The sequence below is a fragment of the Bombina bombina genome, chromosome 2, assembly GCF_027579735.1.
Source record: "Bombina bombina isolate aBomBom1 chromosome 2, aBomBom1.pri, whole genome shotgun sequence".
Lineage (NCBI taxonomy): Eukaryota > Metazoa > Chordata > Amphibia > Anura > Bombinatoridae > Bombina > Bombina bombina.
In genome coordinates, this window is record NC_069500.1 from 40,286,677 (window position 1) to 40,309,830 (window position 23,154).

The 23,154-nt window shown below is 38.4% G+C and overlaps 1 protein-coding gene across 1 annotated transcript in view; it reads right to left on the minus strand.

Annotated features, from left to right (window-relative positions):
* Positions 1–11,949, minus strand: part of UBE2R2 (ubiquitin conjugating enzyme E2 R2) — an 83,228-nt gene extending 71,279 nt beyond the window's left edge. Inside the window, exon 1 of the mRNA XM_053701041.1 lies at positions 11,269–11,949. Within this exon, the coding sequence (XP_053557016.1) occupies positions 11,269–11,445 (177 nt within the window). The 5' untranslated portion in view covers positions 11,446–11,949. The remainder of the gene's footprint in view (positions 1–11,268) is intronic.
* Between the last annotated feature and the right edge of the window lie 11,205 nt (positions 11,950–23,154).

Here is a 23,154-nt window from a genome sequence, read left to right on the forward strand (position 1 = left end):
AAGAACGGTTGAAACTAATAAAGGCACTTTCTGCATGAAGTATCTTATACTTCATGAATGAAAGTGCCCTTTTATTTGTTTCAACAGTTAACCCTAGCGTTTCAAAAGCGCTATGGTTGATTTTCACTTTAATACTTTGTTTGCTACAGCTGTCTTGTTGAACAGTTAACGGTTGAAACGAATGAAAGTGCCTTTTGACTTTCACTTTAATGTATTCAGAAATGTTTCACACTTAACTGACATTACATTTATTGCAATACTATACAAAAAGTCTTTTAGATACAAGGTGTTTTATGCATCACAATTAAATACCATACCAATAATTCTGCTTTTGGTTACAGCTCACTGAGGACCAAGAACTGAAACCCTGTCATACAGAGGCCCTGCTGAGCAATAAGAACTTGATCTGACAAGCAAGAGATTCTTTTAGAAAACAAGCACATTGTGGTTACTTTATATGGGGGAAAATGTTGTGCATCTAAATACAATACAGATTAAAGGCCCATTGTAGTTGAAAAATGACAAGTTTCAATTTGTTAGAACTATGTCACTTAAGTTTTGCTAGTCTTGAACTCCCCGCAAAAGGGTTAAACACAGATGTAGTGCGGGTTCCAAGCAGAAAATGTGCCGATACAAATCAGAGGCACTAGTTACACAGCAGGGTTGTACAAAAGAACTGGTGATGGGATCAGCAGCATTGTCCACTTGGAACCAGCAGGTCTTGAGTGGTACTTCTGTATATTTAGCCCCTTTGTGGGGGGTGAATTGCAAATAACCATGAGATATTTTTTCTGCCAAATTTATTTTTTTTTTCTCCCCTTTTCCGGCTCCCTGTATCATGTAACAGACATCAGCCAATCACAGACTAGTATACGTATACCCTGTGAGCTTCTGCACATGCTCAGTAGGAACTAGTTCCCCAGAAAGTGTTAAAAAAAAAAAAAAAAAAAAAAAAAAAAAAGGAAACTGGTAAAGTGAATGTAAATTTTGATGCTTAAGTGGCTGGGGCACTTTAATTCATCAAAATTTACTTTTCACTCCTGTTGTGGGGGGGGAAAAAAAAAAAAAAAAAAAAAATTACCTTTTAATCTTGACAGCAGCTCCAGCATCCTCCACCCGTCGCAAAAACCTCTACCTGGGTCTAAAATTATGAATCCGGCTTCCTCCAATCACAGCATTGAATCAGACACTGATTCCCCCGGGGGGAGCCGTGATTGGAGGATGACCTATCCATCATTTCTGACATCAGACCGGAGGAAGCTGGAGCTGCTGTCAAGTTTAAAAAGTTAAGAATTTCTTCACAATGAGTGAAATGTAAATTCTGATTTATTAAAGTGCCCCTGTTTTTAATAAAAAAAAATAAAAACCGGGCACTTAAGCATCAAAATTTACATTCACCTTAAGTGTCTTAAAACTACATGCGCTGAGTCATAAAAGTTTATTTGGACTTGATGTCCCTCTTTACAGTTTTTATTTCAGTGCTAATTTTACTTGATCCCAAGTCATTTTAACACACACACAATGATAAGTTTACTCAACAAAAACTACACCAGTCAACAGAGTGACTCACACAGACCGGTGACTGTGCAGAAGGCTCTAGTTTATTTAGGTTAAACACAGGACGTGCTTCTACGAACAATAGGCAAGTTACACAGAATCGGTTTTAGAGATTGAACACCTTGATTAACTAAACAATGATTTACCCCCTTGAGTGCCAGAAAAGCATAACAGTCATTTTAGAAAAGTCTAATAGCAAAGAGCAATTGAACCAACTAATTGTCAACATAAATAGCTGCACTGTAACATTCAACTATAATTTAACCCTTTGACTGACTTTCTTGCGACCTGTGTGTAGTGGTCATATTGCTGCTCAAGTGAACAGAGAGCAAACATGGCATTCTCAGTTCACATATTTTACTTCCTGTTATATGGACAGCTGGTTCATATGTTAGATGGATAAAGAAACATAGGAGAGCAAGACAAATGTTTCAGTAGCCGTGATCTAAATCATTTACCTAAAATCATATAGATTGTAAACCATAATCCTCTTGTATTAAATTTGTTTTGTCAGTTTATTTTAGGTTTCTGTATTTGTCTTTTTTTAACCAGAAATCAGTATTACCCCTGTCCACCGCAGCTCGCCTCTGGCGGAATTCAGCATTGCTCACAAGCACTATTTTGCACTTGCATGCAATCCCGCCCTCACACAGCCAATCACCCGCGGGCAGGTGCTATCAATATACCGGGGAGATTGAAATTCGCCACTTTAGAGGTGGTGAAAGGTTAGGAAAGCAGTGATCCGATGACCGCTGCTTGTTAAATATGACTTGCAGGTTCTCTTGTGAGAATGGGGTTGAAAGGCTTGCGTAGCCTTTGATAAAATCAACCCCCATGTACCCTTAAATCTATTTAAAATGATTTCAGAGCAAGCAGGATGCTTAACATGCCCTAAAATAGCCCTTAAAGGGAAAAAAAAAAAAAAGAAAGTTAATAAGGAACCAATTACAGGGTGAAAGGGGAGATATTCACACAACTCAGAAAGCCAACGGGCAGTCCTTCTGTAGATCAGCTCACTGTTTGTCAAGACTGACACCACATTCAGTAACCTACAGCCTTCGACACAAAAAGTACCTGGTATTCACAGCTTCTATTTATTTTTAGTCTTGCTCCTAAACCTTTTATCAATGGAAAATTGTCTTTGTCATGTAAAACGAATTGCTTAGTTTTCTTGATGACACTTGCTAAAAAGTGCATTATTTACTGAAAATCAATATGCATGGGCTGCACCCTCTCTTGCAGCAAGTCTTGCAGATTCCAGCTGCATGGTCTGGAAAGGACCCCAGCCTGGAAGTCATCCAGCCGCAAAATTTGAGGTGCGGCTGGTAACTTCAAGTTGGGGGCTATTGATGGTTTCACAACAGGACGCCAGAGGTTAAAGGCAACAGTGGTGTCCAGGTTAGTCAAATCCATTTTAAGACTATTGACCCTGGAGTACTGTGTGTTTAAAAACACAGTAGATAACTGATCTTGTCCCCCAGAAAATGGTGTGTGCGTGCGCATGCGTGTATATGTATGCAAAATGTGATAATGGAAGTAAATTGGAAAGAGCCTTAAGACTGCTGCTCTATCTGAATCATAAAGGTTTATTTTGGACTTGAGTGACACTTTAAAGCCACCTAAAAATAATTGCACTGTAAATGAGATTTCTATTTAGTGTGTTTCAAATGAAAACAAATGGGCCACACTGCCAATATTAGTTCAACATACACCCGACAAACAGAAAAAAAAAAAAGTTATTCAAAAACATAGCTACACCCTTCCGTGGCTCTGAAAACTGTGTGTTTGGCTTTGCATATAAATTGTCGTCCCCCCCCCCCGGCATATTTAAGTTTTGCTCTCAGAAATGCAGACTCACCGCCAGTTTTGCTCCTAATCTACACACCCCATCCCAACACAGGCTGTTTTTCTTCCCTTTACAGAGCTCTCTGCTCATTGTAGCCAGAGGCACCACAAGACCGGTTACAGAAATGCACTACTTGTCTGAAATAATAAGGCTCTGAGATGGAAGAGAGGGGAAATAAAAAAGTGGGATACACAGAGTTAAAGGTTTGAGCTAAAGAAACAATATATTTATTTAGGCGAAATAAAAGAAAATGCAAGTGTTTAATTTTACGGTAGCGTGAAAGATCTGTAAAACTGCAAATAGATTTAAAAAGGGTAGATGATCTGTGCATATATCTCAGGTGTTGGAAAATGATAAACTATTAGATATTACTTGCTAAACTGCGTTGCGGATGTCCGACCATACTTCCCCAGTGGGAAAGCCAATCTCATGGCTGCTTTTAACACGCTCTCTCTCCTCTGTCTGCTCGGTTCACCAGACATCCTGCTTATGCTCAGCAGCAGCAAGGAGACTGCACACTCACTAATTAAGAAGCTAGGCAGTGAGCAAACCTCATGAACATGCTCTCTCCTGTCTGCTGGGTTCACCAGACATCCTGCTTATGCTCAGCAGCAGCAAGGAGACTGCACACTCACTAATTAAGAAGCTAGGCAGTGAGCAAACCTCATGAACAAGCTTTGGAGGCAGAGACAGGAGTGGGCAAGTTAAAATAAAAAAATGATATATATTTTATACTTCAGTACTGTAATTAGAAGGAAAAAAAAAAAAAAAAATAGTAAAGGTAAATTTGAATGCAAACATGACAGATATGTTAGATTTGCTCAACTGATCTTACATAAACATGCATTTAAAAAGGGACACGAAACACTTTTTTTCTTACAGGATTCAGACCATAGAATTTTAAACAACTTTCCATTTTACTTTATTATCAAATTTGCTTTATTATCTTGGCATCCTTTGTTGATGGAGCAGCAATGGACTACTGGGAGCTAGCTGAATACACCGGCAAGCCAATAACAAGGTGTAAACGTGCAGCTACCAATCAGCTAGCTCCCAGTAGTGCATTACCTAGGTATACTTTTCAACAAAGGATACCAAGATAACTAAACAAATTAGAACATAGAAGTCATTTGGAAAGTTGCTTAAAACGGCCTGCTTTATCTGAATCATGAACGTTTACCTTTTTACTTTACTGTCCCTTTAAGCCCTGGAAAGGGGATTAACACATAGGTAAGCGTCCCAAATGGCAGCGCTGCCGCTTCCAAACAGGAAACTGCCTAGAAGAAACAGCCACAGGGTTTCAAAACGGATTTCTTCAAATAGTATGTTTCAGCCAAAAAACACCTTTACTGTATCTTAAAGGGACATTCTAATAAAAAGCAAACTACAATAATAACCCCCATTAATTACTAGCTATACTGTAGTCTGTAAGGCGACTCAACATATTGATACAGTTTAGACTTATGGCAGGAAATAGCGCTCTTGCAATGGATTACATTCTTGCAAAACTGCTGCCATATAGTGCTCCAGATATGTGCACGCTCCTGAGCTTAAGTCCTTGTTTTTGAACAAAAGATAACTACAGAAAGAAGAAAATGTAATAATAGAAGTCAATTAGAAATTTGTTTTAGAGCATGCAATTTCTATCAGGAGTTTTCAAACCTGTCCACAGGCCTCCCTAACAGGCCAGATTTTCAGGATCACCTTGGTTGAGAGCAGGTTAATAATGTTTTACAGCACATTTCACCTGTGCTTTAGTTCAAATATCCTGAACATCTGGGCTGTTATGGAGGCCTGAGGAAAGGAAAGAAAATAAAGTGGGTTCCATGTGCAACATTTGTCTAGTATGTTTAGCTACACTACAAATATATACAGAACGCACATTTTTATGTTATCTCAACTGGATTCCTATGATTATACTAAATGATAGATGCCTGATGACCGAGTCTGGGTGGGAAATAAATTACATTTTAAAACAAACAAAAAAAATCTTTAAAAAAAAAGTATGGTGGCAAACTTATTTTTATTTTATAAGCCCGATAGCAACTTGTCATCAGACTACAGAATCTTGATCAAGGTTATTATATAAATACCCGAGATATATTACAAGAAGCCACAAAAGGCTTTAGGATGAGATGAGCAGTCTTTCTACCTTAGCAAATAAAACGTGTGGAATTTAAAAAGGGACATTAAACACTAAAATGCTAAATAGAATATAAATAGAATTTTAAAAATGTTGCCAATATTTAAACAACTAATGAAACAAGTGTAAAGTTTTAGTGTGGGAGCTGCTATGTTGTAACTTAGGTTACATTCTCTGCTGTTGCCAATTAGGGACAGTAATAATTAAGTCACTATAGTGTGCAACATACAGGTTTTGTTGTTTTGGTAACTGATCCTTTAAAAGGGATTAACAAAACTGAATTCCCAGTTAAAGGTTTAATGACACATAGCGAATCAACATTGGAATGAAAGAACTGATTTTTCCACTGCATCCCAGAGAAGCAGGAGAGAAGTCCTTGAAATTTAGAACCCTGCCACAGCAAAAACTACACAGCGTTTGCTTGATCAGTGCAGGTGCATATTTTATATGTGCAGAATCAGCAAATAGCACCCAGGTGCTGAGCCTAGCTAGCTATGCTTTTCAAAAAAGGATAACTAAAATAATGTAACAAAATCAGATATAAGAAATAAAATTGGAAAGTTGTTTAAAATTGTATTCTCAATCACGAAAGAGAACATTTGGGTTTCCAGTCCCTTTAAGTGCTGCTTTTTCATATCCCTGATAGAAAGGACTTCTAGCCCTTGTAAGGGCATATAAAAGTGAATAGTATTCTGGGAATATTAATTTATGTCCATTTAATAAATGTTGCAAAACAAATGCATTAAAAATGCTGCGTTAGGGGTTTTTTTAAATCTTAGAGACTGGCACTTTTTATTTGCTTAGAGCATAGGCAGCGTCTGATTGGTGCATAAATTCCCCCCATGCTTCAGCCCAGTGATAGCCAGACCAACGAACAGTATTTTAGAAGCTTTAAGGAAAAGCTAAATATTTTAGAAGCCTTAAGGCTACATATAAATGTATTGTTACAGACAAATAATATGTGCCCTAAAAACTGTCCAGGGGCACAGGGTTTAGTGTAGGCAGATTGACCTCTAGATTCTGTTTTCCACTCCAGGTGGCTCTTGAGTTGTGGTCACCTTTTGTTTTTCTATCTTTATTTAAAGAACTCTCAAGTGAAAACCCAAATGCCTGGAAGGTAAATATCCAATAATTTGTAGACACCATGCAGAAATTAAATACTGTACAAGAGATAGTAAGCAAGAATCAAAGTACAGTTAATCTATTAGGTCACACAATTTGGTTTTGCTAGATATAAGAATAAAAAGAAAAACCACTCACACTAAGATATATGTAGATGTTCCCTCATGGAGGACCCACAGACTTGCAACTCCCTGCTACTTTCCCAAGGGATCATCAAGAGCAAAAGGGGACAATGTCAAGCAAGTCGGATGATGTTAGACAAATAGCGCCTTATCCTTAAAGCACCATCATACCTCATAAGTTTTCATTTAACATAAAGAAGCTATTGCTAAATGAGCATACAACTCTATATCTTAAACGTTCTGGGACATACAAAAGAAACTTCCCATTTATATAAGAAGCATCTAATCCTGTTTTCAGGATCCCATGTGACATCTGCCTGCTCTGTCAATATCTGTGAATTAATGGTTTTGACTAACTGTCCAAAATGTGGGGTTCTACGATCAGCCCAATATTATATTAGTTGCCTGGCAATCAAAAATATATTCTAGTCTGGGGTTCCCCCCTGCACAAGGAAGAGAAACGGTCGAGCTGTTAACATTACTCTATGAGCCAACAGGCAAATACACTCTAATACCATTTTAATTTTGGGCAACCCAAAAACATATGGATCCAGTCTGGTCAAAAGAATATGATACGTGTGTGTCGCCAAAACACACTTTAAGTTTTTTCTTGGGGCCAAAACAACTGGCACACATTCTAAGTTGTGCTTTTTTCCCCCAGGGGTCGCAAAAACCATGTGCAGAGCAACGCATGTGGCCCGCCCATAAGCTGCCAGTTGGTCATCTTAGCTCTAGCCAATTACAGAGCACACAATCAGCAGCTGAAAAATGGACATGTGAAAAAGTCCCATCTTGTTCATACATTTTGCAATTTTAAATGTAACTAAACAGGATGTTTATTCAAATGATACACCGATTACCGTGGTTGGCAAAGCTCACCACTGAAGAACAGAATGGTTGCATGTCTAAAAGGAGAAATATATTTGTTTAGCTTGACAATATTCAGACCTTTGTTTGATATACTTTATTGCACTTTAATGTTAGTTTATGTCTCTGCCTTTTGGTATGCAAAAAAAAAAATAAAAATGCAGCTATATAGTACTCTGTAACTGACAGATGAAAGTCAATAGATAATAAATAAAATGTCATGTGATCAGGGGGCTGTCAGAAGATGCTTAGATACAAGTTATTCACAGAGGTAAAACGTATATAAAAATACAACAGTGTTGGTTATGCAAAACTGGGAAATAGGTAATAAAGGGATTGTCTATCTTTTAAAACAACAAAAATTCTGGTGTTGACCGTCTCTAACATGATCTTGTTTAAAAGGGGAACATTACAATATAAGACGGTGATTTTACCTACTTTTGCAGCAAAATACATATAAACAGAGTGCTTGCTCCTCTCTGTCCAGATAGTGGCATTAAAGGGCCACTGTAAGTAAATATTTTCTATGCCTGTTACTAACTACCCCAAATACGCTTTTTATCAATAGCATTTCATTAACATCTCTACCGTATATCAGAAATCTTGTCTGTAAATGTAATTGTTTTCCAAACCCACTCCATGGGTATCCTTTGCTCTGTACCAATCCGTTTACAATACCTAGGTTTCAAAATGGCGCTTTAAACACAAAGTTATTGGTTTAAGTATTTTGAACATGCAGTGCTGAAAATAGTGGGCAGGATAACGTGACATCATCGGCGAATAAAAGATATAACTTTTAGAACGTTATGTAACTTCGTTTTGGAGAAAATATAGGTCAGTAGGTTTTAATTAATGTTTATTAACTTTAATATGTTAGTTGTTTAGCTTAAAAATTATAACAGAAGGTAATCCTTTAAGCGTTTTGAGTGTGGCCGGACAGTTAGCCAACGGACATTTGGCCGACGGATAATAGTCCGACAGACAAGTGGCTTTTAGATAACAGTCCGGCCACGAGATCGATGGATATATCATTCCCAGAAAGAGAATTACAAGACGTGAGGGCTGGGACCCATGGTTAGGTTCCCAGAGGTGGTGCGGCACCCAAGGCTCTGATCAGAACAGAGCACTCTGGAGCGTATCTGCCCTTGGCCAAACTCGGAACATGCTTCAGCATTCTGTCTGTCGGCATTTTGTCCCTTTTTCCAGTAATCTATTTCAAAATTCTATTAGAAGAGTAAGTGCAGACCCTACTATATTCCACAGTCATATAAATAAAACTTACGTTACAACATGGCAGCCACCATATCTTTAAGGACACTAAAATGTTAACATTAAAAACACAATGTCTACATATTTGTCAGGGCAATCTTTGCTATGAGCACATTTACTTAGTACCTAATGTCACTTAAAGTATGCCAACATTTACCTGAGCCTACAGAATTTAACACGAGCTGGTGCTCTCATCTAACTAGTTATTTAAATCTGTCTTTAAAAAGGGACATTCCGGTCAAAAAATTTAAATGCACACAGATGAATTACATCTTTGAATAGGTGGCTACATATAGCCACCAATAAGCAAACGTAACCCAGGTTCTGAACCAAGAAAATGTAGGCTCCTAAGCTTTACATGCCTGCTTTAAAAAATAAAAAGTTAAAAAATAGCAAGAGAACGAAGAAAAAATTAATAGCAGTAAATTAGAAAGTTACATAAAATTGCATGCTCTATCTGAATCACGAAAGAAAACAAAATGTGGATTTAGTATCCCTGCATGTTTTGTATACATATTTTCCATAATATTTAAAAAAAATAATATAGTATGCTGGGACTAAATTAATAACTTCACAAAAATTTGAATTTTGTGGTAATTTCACTTTACACAGCTCAGCTGCGGCTTAATCATATATAAGTCAGAACATTTTGACTATAATATCCCTGCAACTGTACGAGTGAATTAGGCTACATGCCGTTCTTTTACGCAATCGCATTTTAAACTACAAAAAATAAAGGGGAAGTTTGGAAATAAACGAAATATGGAATTTTTGCCCAGAGGATATTCCACTGTTCAAAGTTGAGAAAAAATGTCAAGGGTGTGAGAACTCACAGGAACGTGACATCAGAACTTTGTCTGGGAAGACAGCTTCCAACCTGTAGAGCCTTTCAATTAGGATACAACGCAGTTTCTGAAAAATAATGACTGAGGCCAATCAACTGTAACTTCTGACGAAATACATTTATTTATTCCCTCCCCCCTATATGGTGAGCTGGCTGGGTCCTCAATACACTATACTGATCTTTAGCATAAATGTAAAGCTTTCAAATAAAAATTTGTTGACATTCTATGTTACAAAATGTCACACAGGAAATTAGTTTTATGAAATTTACAAATACACAGTCACATAAGCATGGAAACGCTTTAGCGACAAAATTACTGATGGCTCAGGGGCACCTAGGCCTGAAGGGACCGAATCCTGTAGATTTGGTGCATTCTGGTCTAAAACTATGAAACCCTCTGGCAGAAGAGACTAAGCTTTGAATCTCTTACAAAAGTATATTTGATCATTGGCCAACTAGGTCAGAGAATTAATGAGATAATCATTTAGGATTGTTTTTTATTTGCATAAAACCATAAAAATGTTCCTCCCTTTGTTATAGCAATCATTTGAATGTGTACATAAAAGGTATAATTACACATTAAATGGAGATTCTGATAAAATATATATTAAAACAAAACCCGCTCATGTATGTTTTTACTGTTGCTAAGGGACTAAACACATAGGCAAAGTAGCACACCAGGCTCTCTCTCCCCCTCCAACTCCACATAAGGATATAGTCGGTAACCGGCCAGCTGGCTATCCAACGCTTATCCTTACAGAGTGCTGCAGGAGCATGCAAAAAATAAACAATGTAAAGCAGTTTATTTTATTATAAAATCTGTTTCAATGACAATGTCCTGTTAAAGAAAGAATGGGGAAAAAAACATTGATGAAGAAAACAAAGACAGAGGGTGAGTACGTTAATAGAGGCCTAGATTAACATAAACTTAAAGAATGTCCCTTGTTGTAAATGTCACTTCATCCCTTGCCATCCTTGTGAGACAGGGGTGTCCACCGTCATATGTGCCAAACAAGCTACTTTATAAAACATATAAAGGCCTATTATACAGTGCAGTAAGTACTAGCAGCACAAATACTTACCATGATGTTGTCTAGATAGATCCTCCATTACTTTTTAAAGTATTTGTATTAAAAAAAAACACCCATCACATATACTCTTGGGGTCAAGTGACATCACTTGGTGCCAACAAACCATGGGCATTGCATGTGCTATTGTCTTGCTGCACTATTTAGTATGGCTTTAAGGCCTCTCTTGGCCCAATAACATGAGCTGATGCTTTAGAGTTAAATAACCTCTCTGTTAGTGTTTTACTGCGGAACCCAGTGCTTTACCTAGAACTTGAGAGCATTGTGCGGAACTGTGTCACAGGCTGGTGCTTATAGGGGCCCTACAATAACAAATACCATACACACAACACATACTTTATAAACACAACGGTGCCTGCTGATACCAAGATGAGAGGCCCGGGAAACGCAAATACCCCAGTAGGCCTTACCTTAAAGTAGCCCCCCTCATAAAGGGTGTTGGGGGGCCCAAAGATGGCGACCTCCCAGTTGTACAAGTCGCTCTCGTCCACCAGGGTAATGCGGAAACCCTCGACCGGCTCCTCTTGCAACGACTTGAGCTCCAGCATGAGGGCCTTCTGTGAGCTGGTCATCTGCTGCTGGGCCATGGCGGCCTGCGGCAAACGGGGAGGGACGGGGCGTCCCGGGACACACCGGGGAAGGCCGCGGGGAATACAGGAGCTTGCGGCCTGAGCTGCTGTTCCGGTGACTGGGCTCCTTTGTCTCACAGTCAGCCCGGCGGTGAGAGGCCTCTGGAGACTGGGCTTTGTGCGGTGTCTCCCGGTAGAGGCTGCGCGGCCTCCTTTCAGGGCTGGGGGACCTCCCCTAGCAAGGGCTTTTAGTCTTTTTACCTTCTAGAGACAGAGGACCTCTTCAGTCAGGGGTTGTGTGTGTGGCCTCTCTCCGGCTAAAGGGCTTATGGGGCCTCTCCTGGGTAACTGGCTCCGCTGTTTATGACCCTCAGACAGGGCAGATAGCTGCAGTTATACCCACAGGCAGCGGGGCAGGTAGAACCAACGTCTGTGTAAGATCACCCGAACCGATCCCGGATCCGATATCTCTCACGAGCTTGCACTCAGCTGTTCTCATCCCCGCCTCGGCCCACTCTCCTCCCCGGCTGCCTCTGTCACCGCCTCCCCCGGCCTCTCTGGTACCGCCTCCCTCAGCCTGTTCATAAGGTGGAACAGAGATATTCCAGGACTTGACCTGAGTCATGGGGTTAGCTATAATCTCAGGAAACAAATCACAGGCGCTGTAGTCACAAATTCACTCATTTTATTCAGTTTGTTCTCTCAAATTAACTCATTTTGTTTGTTCTCACAAATTCACTCATTTTATTCAGTTTGTTCTCACAAATTCACTCATTTTATTCAGTTTGTTCTCTCAAATTCACTCATTTTGTTTGTTCTCACAAATTCACTCATTTTGTTTGTTCTCACAAATTCACTCATTTTGTTTGTTCTCACAAATTCACTCATTTTGTTTGTTCTCACAAATTCACTCATATTATTCAGTTTGTTCTCTCAAATTCACTCATTTTATTCAGTTTGTTCTCACAAATTCACTCATTTTATTCAGTTTGTTCTCACAAATTCACTCATTTTATTCAGTTTGTTCTCACAAATTCACTTATTTTATTCAGTTCTCACAAATTCACTCATATTATTCAGTTTGTTCTCACAAATTCACTCATTTTATTCAGTTTGTTCTCTCAAATTCACTCATTTTGTTTGTTCTCACAAATTCACTCATATTATTCAGTTTGTTCTCACAAATTCACTCATATTATTCAGTTTGTTCTCACACATTTACTCATATTATTCAGTTTGTTCTCACAAATTCACTTATAATATTCAGTTTGTTCTCACAAATTCACTTATAATATTCAGTTTGTTCTCACAAATTCACTCATATTATTCAGTTTGTTCTCACACATTTACTCATATTATTCAGTTTGTTCTCACAAATTCACTAATATTATTCAGTCTGTTCTCACAAATTCACTCATATTATTCAGTCTGTTCTCACACATTTACTCATATTCAGTTTGTTCTCACAAATTCACTAATATTATTCAGTCTGTTCTCACAAATTCACTCATATTATTCAGTTTGTTCTCACAAATTCACTCATATTATTCAGTCTGTTCTCACACATTTACTCATATTATTCAGTTTGTTCTCACAAATTCACTCATACAGATTGTTCTCACAAATTCACTTATATTATTCAGTTTGTTCTCACAAATTCACTCATATTATTCAGTTTGTTCTCACAAATTCACTCATACAGTTTGTTCTCACAAATTCACTCATATTATTTAGTTTGTTCTCACAAATTCACTCATACAGTTTGTTCTCACAAATTCACTAATATTATTCAGTCTGTTCTCACAAATTCACTAATATTATTCAGTCTGTTCTCACAAATTCACTGATATTATTCAGTCTGTTCTCACACATTTACTCATATTATTCAGTTTGTTCTCACAAATTCACTCATACAGATTGTTCTCACAAATTCACTTATATTATTCAGTTTGTTCTCACAAATTCACTCATATTATTCAGTTTGTTCTCACAAATTCACTCATACAGTTTGTTCTCGCAAATTCACTCATATTATTCAGTCTGTTCTCACAAATTCACTCATATTATTCAGTCTGTTCTCACAAATTCACTCATATTATTCAGTCTGTTCTCACAAATTCACTCATACAGTTTGTTCTTGCAAATTCACTAATATTATTCAGTCTGTTCTCACAAATTCACTCATATTATTCAGTTTGTTCTCACAAATTCACTCATATTATTCAGTCTGCTCTCACACATTTACTCATATTATTCAGTTTGTTCTCACAAATTCACTCATTATTCAGTTTGTTCTCACAAATTCACTCATATTATTCAGTTTGTTCTCACAAATTCACTCATACAGATTGTTCTCACAAATTCACTCATTTTATTCAGTTTGTTCTCACAAATTCACTCATTTTATTCAGTTTGTTCTCACAAATTCACTCATATTATTCAGTTTGTTCTCACAAATTCACTCATATTATTCAGTTTGTTCTCACAAATTCACTCATATTATTCAGTTTGTTCTCACAAATTCACTCATATTATTCAGTTTGTTCTCACAAATTCACTCATTTTATTCAGTTTGTTCTCACAAATTCACTCATATTATTCAGTTTGTTCTCACAAATTCACTCATATTATTCAGTTTGTTCTCACAAATTCACTCATATTATTCAGTTTGTTCTCACAAATTCACTCATATTATTCAGTTTGTTCTCACAAATTCACTCATATTATTCAGTTTGTTCTCACACATTTACTCATATTATTCAGTTTGTTCTCTAATTTGCTTGGGAGCTGATCCTGTTATTGCAGAGATGGCTCCACTGCACAGAGAACAAAAAGCATTACAGTGATTGTGCAGCAGAATCTGCAATTTTGAGGATCATATGTTAGGGATCATATGTTATTAATAATAAGGATGTTTAATTATTTTCTCTCTCCTGATTGGACATTAGTTTTATTTATTTATTTTTATTTGTTTATGAAAATGATCACAATCTTTCAGTCAAAGACTTTCAAGGTTTATAATTCCAAGATCATTTGGATTTGCACATATCTTAATGTGTTGCACTTTCACCTGAAGTAATCTGGCTCTCTTCTTCCGCATTAGTTTGCATCCAAAACCTCCAAATGCTCATGTTAAATAGTTCCCTCAATATTTAACCTTCATTTCCCTATAACGGCACAGATAAGTGCTGTCGAAAACTGAAATGGGTTAATGGAGTCCATGTGTGTGTTGCAATTGGATTGACTGGTGTTTCTGATAACTGCTAAACAATCTGCCATTTGTACATGGACATGATAGGCACACTGGGCATGATTGCTAAATGTTATTTTTCACTTTTGATATTTTAAAAGGTTGGGGTTTTTTTGGGGGGGCGGAAACTCATTTTCCGTTTTGGCAAAATTTTAATCTAATATCAAGAATTACAAGAAATTCATAAAATGTCTAAGTTAGGAGATTTAAAATATTGTCAAAAGTTTCAAACCTCACTGTAGAGAAAAAGTTTTTTTTCTATGAATATCTTTTATTGTAGGACTATTCTGGCAAATGGTACTAGATATTGTAAATTGTGGTTATTATCTAGAGCATATATTCTTATATACATCTACAATGCCATATGTGGTCATTTCAGAGTGTATTGCACATGTGTAATATTATAGAATTATCGCAAATTCTTGAAATACTGGCAAATATGGTGAAAAGTACATTTTTAGCTGTTGAATACAATGTGTCCATTTTGTTGTTGAAATTTAGTTGATAACTTGTGGTTGGGTGTGTGATGAGAGTGGGAAGTGATGTCACCGGATGGGCGCGGGGCTTAGCCCATTTGTCTGTGTGGCAGTTACATAGGCTGCGTTCGGGCAGCGCTCAGGAGCTAGTGGAGGCGCTTCACTCCCAGCGATGACGTGGCGCTAGGTGACGTCACAAGCAAGGGAGCTTCAAAAAAACGTTCGCATGCACAAAGGGATCTGCTGCACAATAATGGACTGCGCATGCAAACGTTTTTACTAAGCTCTCTTGATTGTACTAGCTGCCTGCTGAGAATGAGTTCCCCAGTCTCTTTGCAAACATCGGAACTCTGACCCACCTCCATTCAGCTGCTCTCAGCTCAGCCCAGCCCCTGTAGCTTATCCTGCACTTAATAGACGTGGGTCAGAGTTGCAATGTTTGCCAAGAGACTGGGGAAATCATTCTTGGCTCTGGGGATCAAAATCCGTCAGGTCTTTGTGTTTATATACATATATGATTTTTTGTGTGCTCTAGATAATGTAGCCCATTACTTTTCACTTCATACGCTACGTATGAAGTGAAAAGAAATGGGCTACATTCTCTAGAGCACACACAAAATCATTATTATATGTATAAAAACATAGCAGCCTCCACAGCAACACGTGTGTGGAGGCTGCCATGTTTCCAAGCGTCTGAGCTTGCTCTGAAAAGTCCCAGCTTTTCCAGCACACTGGAAGTGCTGGGACTTACGTCACCAGAGCGCTCAAAAAACGCCAGCCATTTCACTTGCAAGTGTGAGAAAAACGCTCCAAGCGAGTTCCAGCTCGCTTGGAGCACTGCCCGAACGCAGCCTAAGTGAGATCAATGCTACCAGATGTATATTTCCATGCTCTGCAATAAAATAGTGTTGTACCATCTTTGCTGTGTCCTTCATCTCATGACATGGTGTCAGAAGTTCTTGCCTGCGCTTCTGTTTCCAGATTGATGATGATGTCGAAGTTTACCCCACCTGAACCATTTGATTTTTCTCAGCCTGCAGCTTGTCCCACATGGTGTCAGCGGTTTCAGCGCTTCAGGATTGCTTCCAAGCTGGACAAGGAGAGTGGTGAAGTACAAGTTAATTCTCTTTTAAACTCTATGGGGAAAGATGTGGAGCCAGTGTTCAATGCCTTTACTTTCCAAGAAGGGGAAGAATTTGACTTTGAAATAGTTATGAATAAATTCAGTGCCCACTTTGTGCCCAAAAGAAATGTGATTCATGAGAGGGCTTATTTTCACAAACATGCTCAGTGTGTGGGAGAATCATTTGTGCGCAGCCTGTATGAACTAGCTGAATTCTGTGAGTTTGGCGTTGCTAAAGAGGAGCCAATCAGAGACAGAATAGTCATAGGAATTGTAGATGATGAAGTCTCACTGAAGTTACAGTTAGAGTCTGATTTAACATTAGATGGGGCTATTAGGATGGCCCGCCAGAGTGAACTGGTGAAAAAGCAAAGTGCTGATCTGAGGTCTGAGAGTATTGTGGATGAAGTGCAGCAGTTCAGGAGAGCTGCTAGTGAAAGGCACAGTGTGAGCGGTAGACCTAGGGCAACAGATAGGCCCAGAAGTGGATGGGCGCAGCATGCCCGATGCACACTGTGTAACCGTGCCCAAGATCAGAGTGCCATATGCCCTGCTAAAGACAAAAGATGTAGAAAATGTAACAATGGGCCATTTTGAAGTGGTGTGTAAAACTGAATTTATTAGGGAGATGCAGGTGGATAGCGACCAGGAGGGTCAAGAAGTGTCCTTTGTAGGGTCTGTTGAACGGCCGAGTTCAGAAGATGATTGGAGGGTTACTCTTACTGTAATGGGAGCCAAAGTTGCCTTTAAGATTGATACGGGAGCAGACATCACTGTAATGTCCCTTGCAGCATTCATAAAACTGCCTCGACAGCCCCAGCTGGCGAAAGTCACAACAAAAGTCCATAGTCCTGGTGGCCGCATTGATTGTGTAGGGAAATTTCTTGCCAGCTGCGAGTACAAGCAAAGGAAATTCACCATGTGGGTGCATGTGATTAGAGGTCAGTGTGTTAACAACTTTTTGAGCAGAAAAGCAGCCTGTGGTTTGGGCCTAGTAGCCAGAGTGAATGAGATCTCAGAAGATATGTTTGGTGAATTGGACCTACTGAATTGCAACCCAGTTCGTATATTGCTTAAAGGTGACGCAGTTCCTTACAGCATTACCACTCACCATAGAATTCCAGTCCCGCTCATGCCTCAAGTGGAGAAGGAGCTTCTGCGCATGAAGAATATGGGTGTTATTGAGGAGGTTGTTGAAGCAACTGACTGGTGTGCCCCCATTGTGCCTGTTGCGAAGAAAAACGGGAAGGTATGCATCTGCATAGACTTGAAAAGGCTGAATGAGGCGGTGAAGAGAGAGAGATATGTGCTGCTGACACTTGAAGACCTAGCTCCGAAATTGGCTGGGGCAAAGTTCTTCTCTTCATTGGATGCTTCTAGCGGCTTCTGGCAGATACCTCTAGATCTAAAGTGCCGCAAACTGACTACCTTCATTACACCGGTAGGTCGGTTTTGCTTCTGCAGACTCCCCTTCGGATATCCTCTGCTCCTGAAATATTTCAAAGAGAAATGAGTTCTCTCCTAAGAGACCACCCGGGCACGGCAGTCGTCATGGATGACATCTTGGTATATGGGTCTACATTGGAGGAACATGATCAACGATTGAGTTGTGTCCGGGCTGAAGCTAAATAAAGAGAAATGCCATTTTAGGAAAGCTGAGTTATGTTACTTTGGCCATATCATCAATGGGGATGGCATCAAGCCAGACCCCTAGAAAATTTGTACTATTGAACAGATGAAAAGTCCATCTGATGTACATGAGCTGAGACAAATATTGTAAATTATGTGGGCAGGTTCCTTCCAGATTTATCCACAATACTACACCCTATCACAGAGTTGCTAAAGAAAGATGTTGCCTGGGTCTGGGGACCTTCACAGGAAGAATCTTTTATGCAGGTCAAGTCCCTGCTGGGGTCTGCCCCAGTTTTGGGGTTCTACGACCCTTCCAAAAAGACTGTGGTTAGTGCTGATGTGAGCAGTTATGAGTTAGAGTCCGCCCTCCTGCAGTTGAATGAAAACAAACTACAGCCCATTGCCTACTGTTCCCGTACACTGACGGCTGCTGAGTCAAAATACGCCCAAATTGAGAAAGAGTGCCTGGCTGCAGTTTGGGCCTGTGAGCACTTTCAGCGTTACCTAGTGGGTTTAGGGAAATTTAGTCTGGAGACTGACCATAAACCGCTAGTCCCTCTAATCAACTCCTATGATATTGACAAAACACCCCTAAAATGCCAGAGACTTTTAATAAGGTTGCTCAGGTTCAACGTTCAGGCAGTGCATGTGCCGGGGAAACAACTGGTTGTGACAGATACACTTTCTAGGCTCCCGCTGGCTGCTGCTGAAGAGTCTTCAATGGAATCAGATGTGAAAGTGTATGTAGATTCAGTTCTGGCCTCCAAATCTATTTCTTCAGGGAAGCTAGAACAAATAAAGAAAGAGACATATTTGGATACAGACCTTCAAGAAGTTATAAAGTACATAAAAGAAAGTTGGCCCGAGAGTCGGACAGCCTGGATGTCTTTAAGTTCTTACCAGTCAGAAAGGTCGCAGCTCATGGAACTGGATGGGTTGGTGCTGTTCCAGGACCGCATTGTTATTCCTGGTAGCATGCGGCTGCAGATGTTAAGCAGGATTCATGATGGCCACTTAGGCATTCCAAAGTGCAGAGAAAGGGCAGCTATGGCAGTATGGTGGCCTGAGATCAGTTCCGACATTGCAAGCCATGTCCTACTCTTAGAAGGGAGCCCTTGATTTCTACTCTGCTGCCTGCAGGCCCGTGGCAGAAAATAGCTGCTGATTTGTGCAAACAGCACTGGAAAAAGTACCTAGTCGTGATCGAATACTATTCCAGGTATTTGGAAATTGCACATTTGAATGAAATCACAAGTCAAGCCGTTATCACTCGTCTCAAGAGCTTCTTCACCCGGTGGGGCATACCAATGGAGTTGGTGAGTGATAAGGGAATGCAGTTTGCTTCCACAGAGTTCAGTTCATTCAGCAGAAAATATTATTTTGTACATTCCACGTCAAGTCCACATTACCCGAAGGCCAATGGAATGGCTGAAAGGGCAGTTCAAACAACAAAGTTCATTTTGAAGCAATCTGAGCCGTACCTGGCCCTCTTGTCCTATAGGGCGACTCCCATTTAAGCCACAGAGTTTAGCCCGGCACAGCTGATGCTAGGACGCCAGATTCACACCACCTTACCCTCTTCCAGCCAACTAGCTCTATTCCTCGGGACGAAGTCCTTAGGAGGGATGAAGAGGCAAAAAGGGACTATCGATTCTTCTACGACAGGAGACATTCTGTGAGGCACTTGCAGGAGTTGAATACGGGGCAAAGTGTCAGAATTAAACTGGATGATGAGAAGAAATTGAAGACGCCTGCTACGGTAATTGGACACTCTTTAGAACCAAGGTCTTATGTAGTCCTTACTGATGGAGGGACAGTCACTCGTCGAAATTGAAAACATCTTCAGCCTGTACCTGAGAGTTTGGAACTGGATGCCTCAGTACCACCACCAGTGGAATCCCCTGTTTTAAGAGGGGTGCCTTCCCCTCAGCAAGGTCAAAGCGGGGATATGTCTTTGCCTCCAGCTGACTCTCAATCACCTTCTTCTGTATCAGAGTACAGTTCATGTAGAGTTACATCAAGCAGAAGAGTGGTGAAACTTCCGGCCCAATATCGGGATTAACATTAGTTAGAGCAGTGACCGGATGTATGGGCAGAATAATCCCATGGTCACTGTGGACTAGTGTAGTCTACCTCGATGTTCAAGTCAGGATGTAATTCATGTTGTTTATACAGATATTTTCTTTAACTTGTTATTTGTTATATACTATTCAAAATTATTGTATGCTTCTTGTATACTTTGTTATTTGTTGTATTCAAATGAAAAAAAATATGCCTTGTCCTTTGAAAAGGGGGAAGATGTGATGAGAGTGGGAAGTGACGTCACCGGATGGGTGCGGGGCTTATCCCGTTTGTCTGTGTGGCAGTTACTAAGTGAGATCAATGCTACCAGATGTATTGTCAGTATATTTATGAAAATCTTAGTAGTGCTCTCCAAATAATATATCAGTTTATGGCAGGGTTATAACACAATACAAATAATAATTATCCTTAAAAATAGAAACCCTTAACCAACATGCATCTACTAGAAACCATACAATTAATATAAATATCTGAATTCTTTTATTTAGTTAATATCCATGAACATTTTTGAAATATATTTGCAATATCAGAATATGACACAATATTATATACGTTAAAATCAACTTTAAGATATGCATTCCTTCTTATAAAACCTAGAAAAATGTATCTTTAAAACCAACCTTTCATTCAGAGCTGCATTTAAAATATTACAATGAGACTAAAATCTTTCGCTTTTAACATCCAAGCAATACGATTCTAAACAGTGCTTATAAACAATAGGATAATATATATTATGCTATTTAACTGTAATTTATCCTAATACAATATTGATTTAAAAAATCAGAACTTTCACAGATAGGTTACTTAATTTACCAGATACAAATTTAAACAATAATACAATATACACTTCTGAATTATTATTATATATTTGCATAGATAAACAATTTAAGATTGGGATTAGTTTAACAATACATAGGCTATGAAATGCTAACTTGAAATATAAACTATTTCATTAAATCTGCTTATTATAATTTAACTGTAGCGACTATGCATATAACTTATCTTACCAATAACCTTGTATACCTTACCAAATAAACCAGACGATATCCAGTTTCCAATGTTTCTTAACAGATCCAATTTCACCTCAGAATACCAAAAAGTATAATTTACAGTCAATGAGTAGAATAGATCAGCTTTGCTTTGAGTATATGGTATTTCGCGCCAACAGGAACCAGTTACAAGTTTAGCTCAGCAGAAAATCTGTCTCTCTCTATGTTGCAATCACTTTATATGGGTTCTCCTCACTGGTGAAATTGGAAACGCCCCAAACAGAAACCTTGTCTCGGATTGGTTCTTTGCAACTGAACATGGATTGGTTTATTTGGTAAGTGTGTTGTCAAGGAAATGCATCCTTGCAACAACCAATCATCTCATGGCTGCAATTTCGCATCATAACACTAGGTGGCAGCAGACAGCACAACACAGCAATACATGCAGCACTATTTCTAAACATTTTACACTTAATTCAGTATTTCTATGAAATGGTTATTAATTTTATCATAATTTACTGCAACAACTATTCACAATATTTGTTTTGGATAAGTTATATCTTATGAATTTTCTGATCATTTTGATATGAAACATCAAATATATCTAACATTATATTAAAATAATTTATATTTCATTTAGCCTAACAGAAAGTTTATATTTCATAATCATATCACATCAAAGTAACTTCCATATCTTCATCTCACTATATTTTAAGAGAAGTATTTAAAACTTTATAAACATTTATTGCACATTCATATGATATGACTTATTTCATCCTATGTATCGTCCCGTGTGTGTCACCTTTTTGGCTTCATCTGGAAAAATAGGAAAACATGTTATATATACATGTAATTCAAATATGGTATTATTAAAATGGTTATTTAATATATACTAATTTTGAATTTATTTCCTATATAAATATCCCATGCAGGTCTGAAATTATATGCCTGAAAAATACAAACAATATAGAGGTTATTAAACATTTTAGACTGACTAAATATTTATCTCCCAAGCTTAGCAAATACCCATGTAATAATAGAGAATTAGACAATTTCCCAAATTTCTATATTTAATACATTCTGGGGAATGCATTCAGGGATGATTATTTGCTGTATGTTCAGTAAGTTTCAAAGTCACACCTTAACATGTGTCTTTGAGATTCCAGCAGTCGTTGTAAAAGTGTAGGAGATTTTATCTCACATTCCCAAGCAATCACACATATGGTTTCTGAAATTGTTTTACATTTTAATTAAACCAAATGCTCTATTGTTCTCACTTTAGCTAGGAATGTCTCTTTTAAAGTAATCTTTAAGAGTTTCCTGTGTAATTGAAAAAGTGGGGGAGAATTAAACATGTTTGAAGTCAGTTTGTCTGACAGATGTGAATCCTTTTTACTGATCAGTCAGATATTTGATTAAACATATATATTTATTAACCTTAAAATATATATATTTATTAACCTTACATATACCTTGACATAAATCCCCCTTCCAATTTTAAATAGATGTAGGACACATGTATTTAAATTGGCTTAAAGTCAATGGTATTTGGTGAGGATGTTGACTGTACACATCATAGACAGTCTTCTATGTAGATAGTCTGTCATTTTTGAGCCTTCATGCTCATCAGCTAGGCATCTTTAAACTACAGTAGGTCTTTAGTGCATTTGGGGATATGACATTTCATTCTCCCTCTATGACTTGTAGTTGGGACCTGGGATGACATGCCCGCAATTGATTGATATGGACCCATTTATCTATGAAACTTTCATTTTTGGGGATCCGTATTTTATAGGCCACTGGAGATATTTTGTCAGTAATGACAAAAGGACCTTTCCACGAGGGAAGAAATTTCTTTTCCCTAACCTGATCTCTTCCAAAGTTATAAAGATAAACTTTATCATTTATTTCATATTCCTTTTTGGACGTTTTGAGATCATAATAGGTTTTAGTGGCAGTTGTGGCTCTCTCTAAATTCCTTTGAGCAAATGCAAATGCATATTGCAGGTGCTTTCTTAGGTTCTCCACATATTGATGTGTATTGGCAGCGTTTATCAAGTTTTGGTCTGATGTACGGTACAGCAGATGCTGAGGTAGAACCATTCTTCTACCAGTCATCAGTTCAAAAGGTGACATCTTGGTAGCACTACTTGGAGTTTGCTCTTGATGCCATTA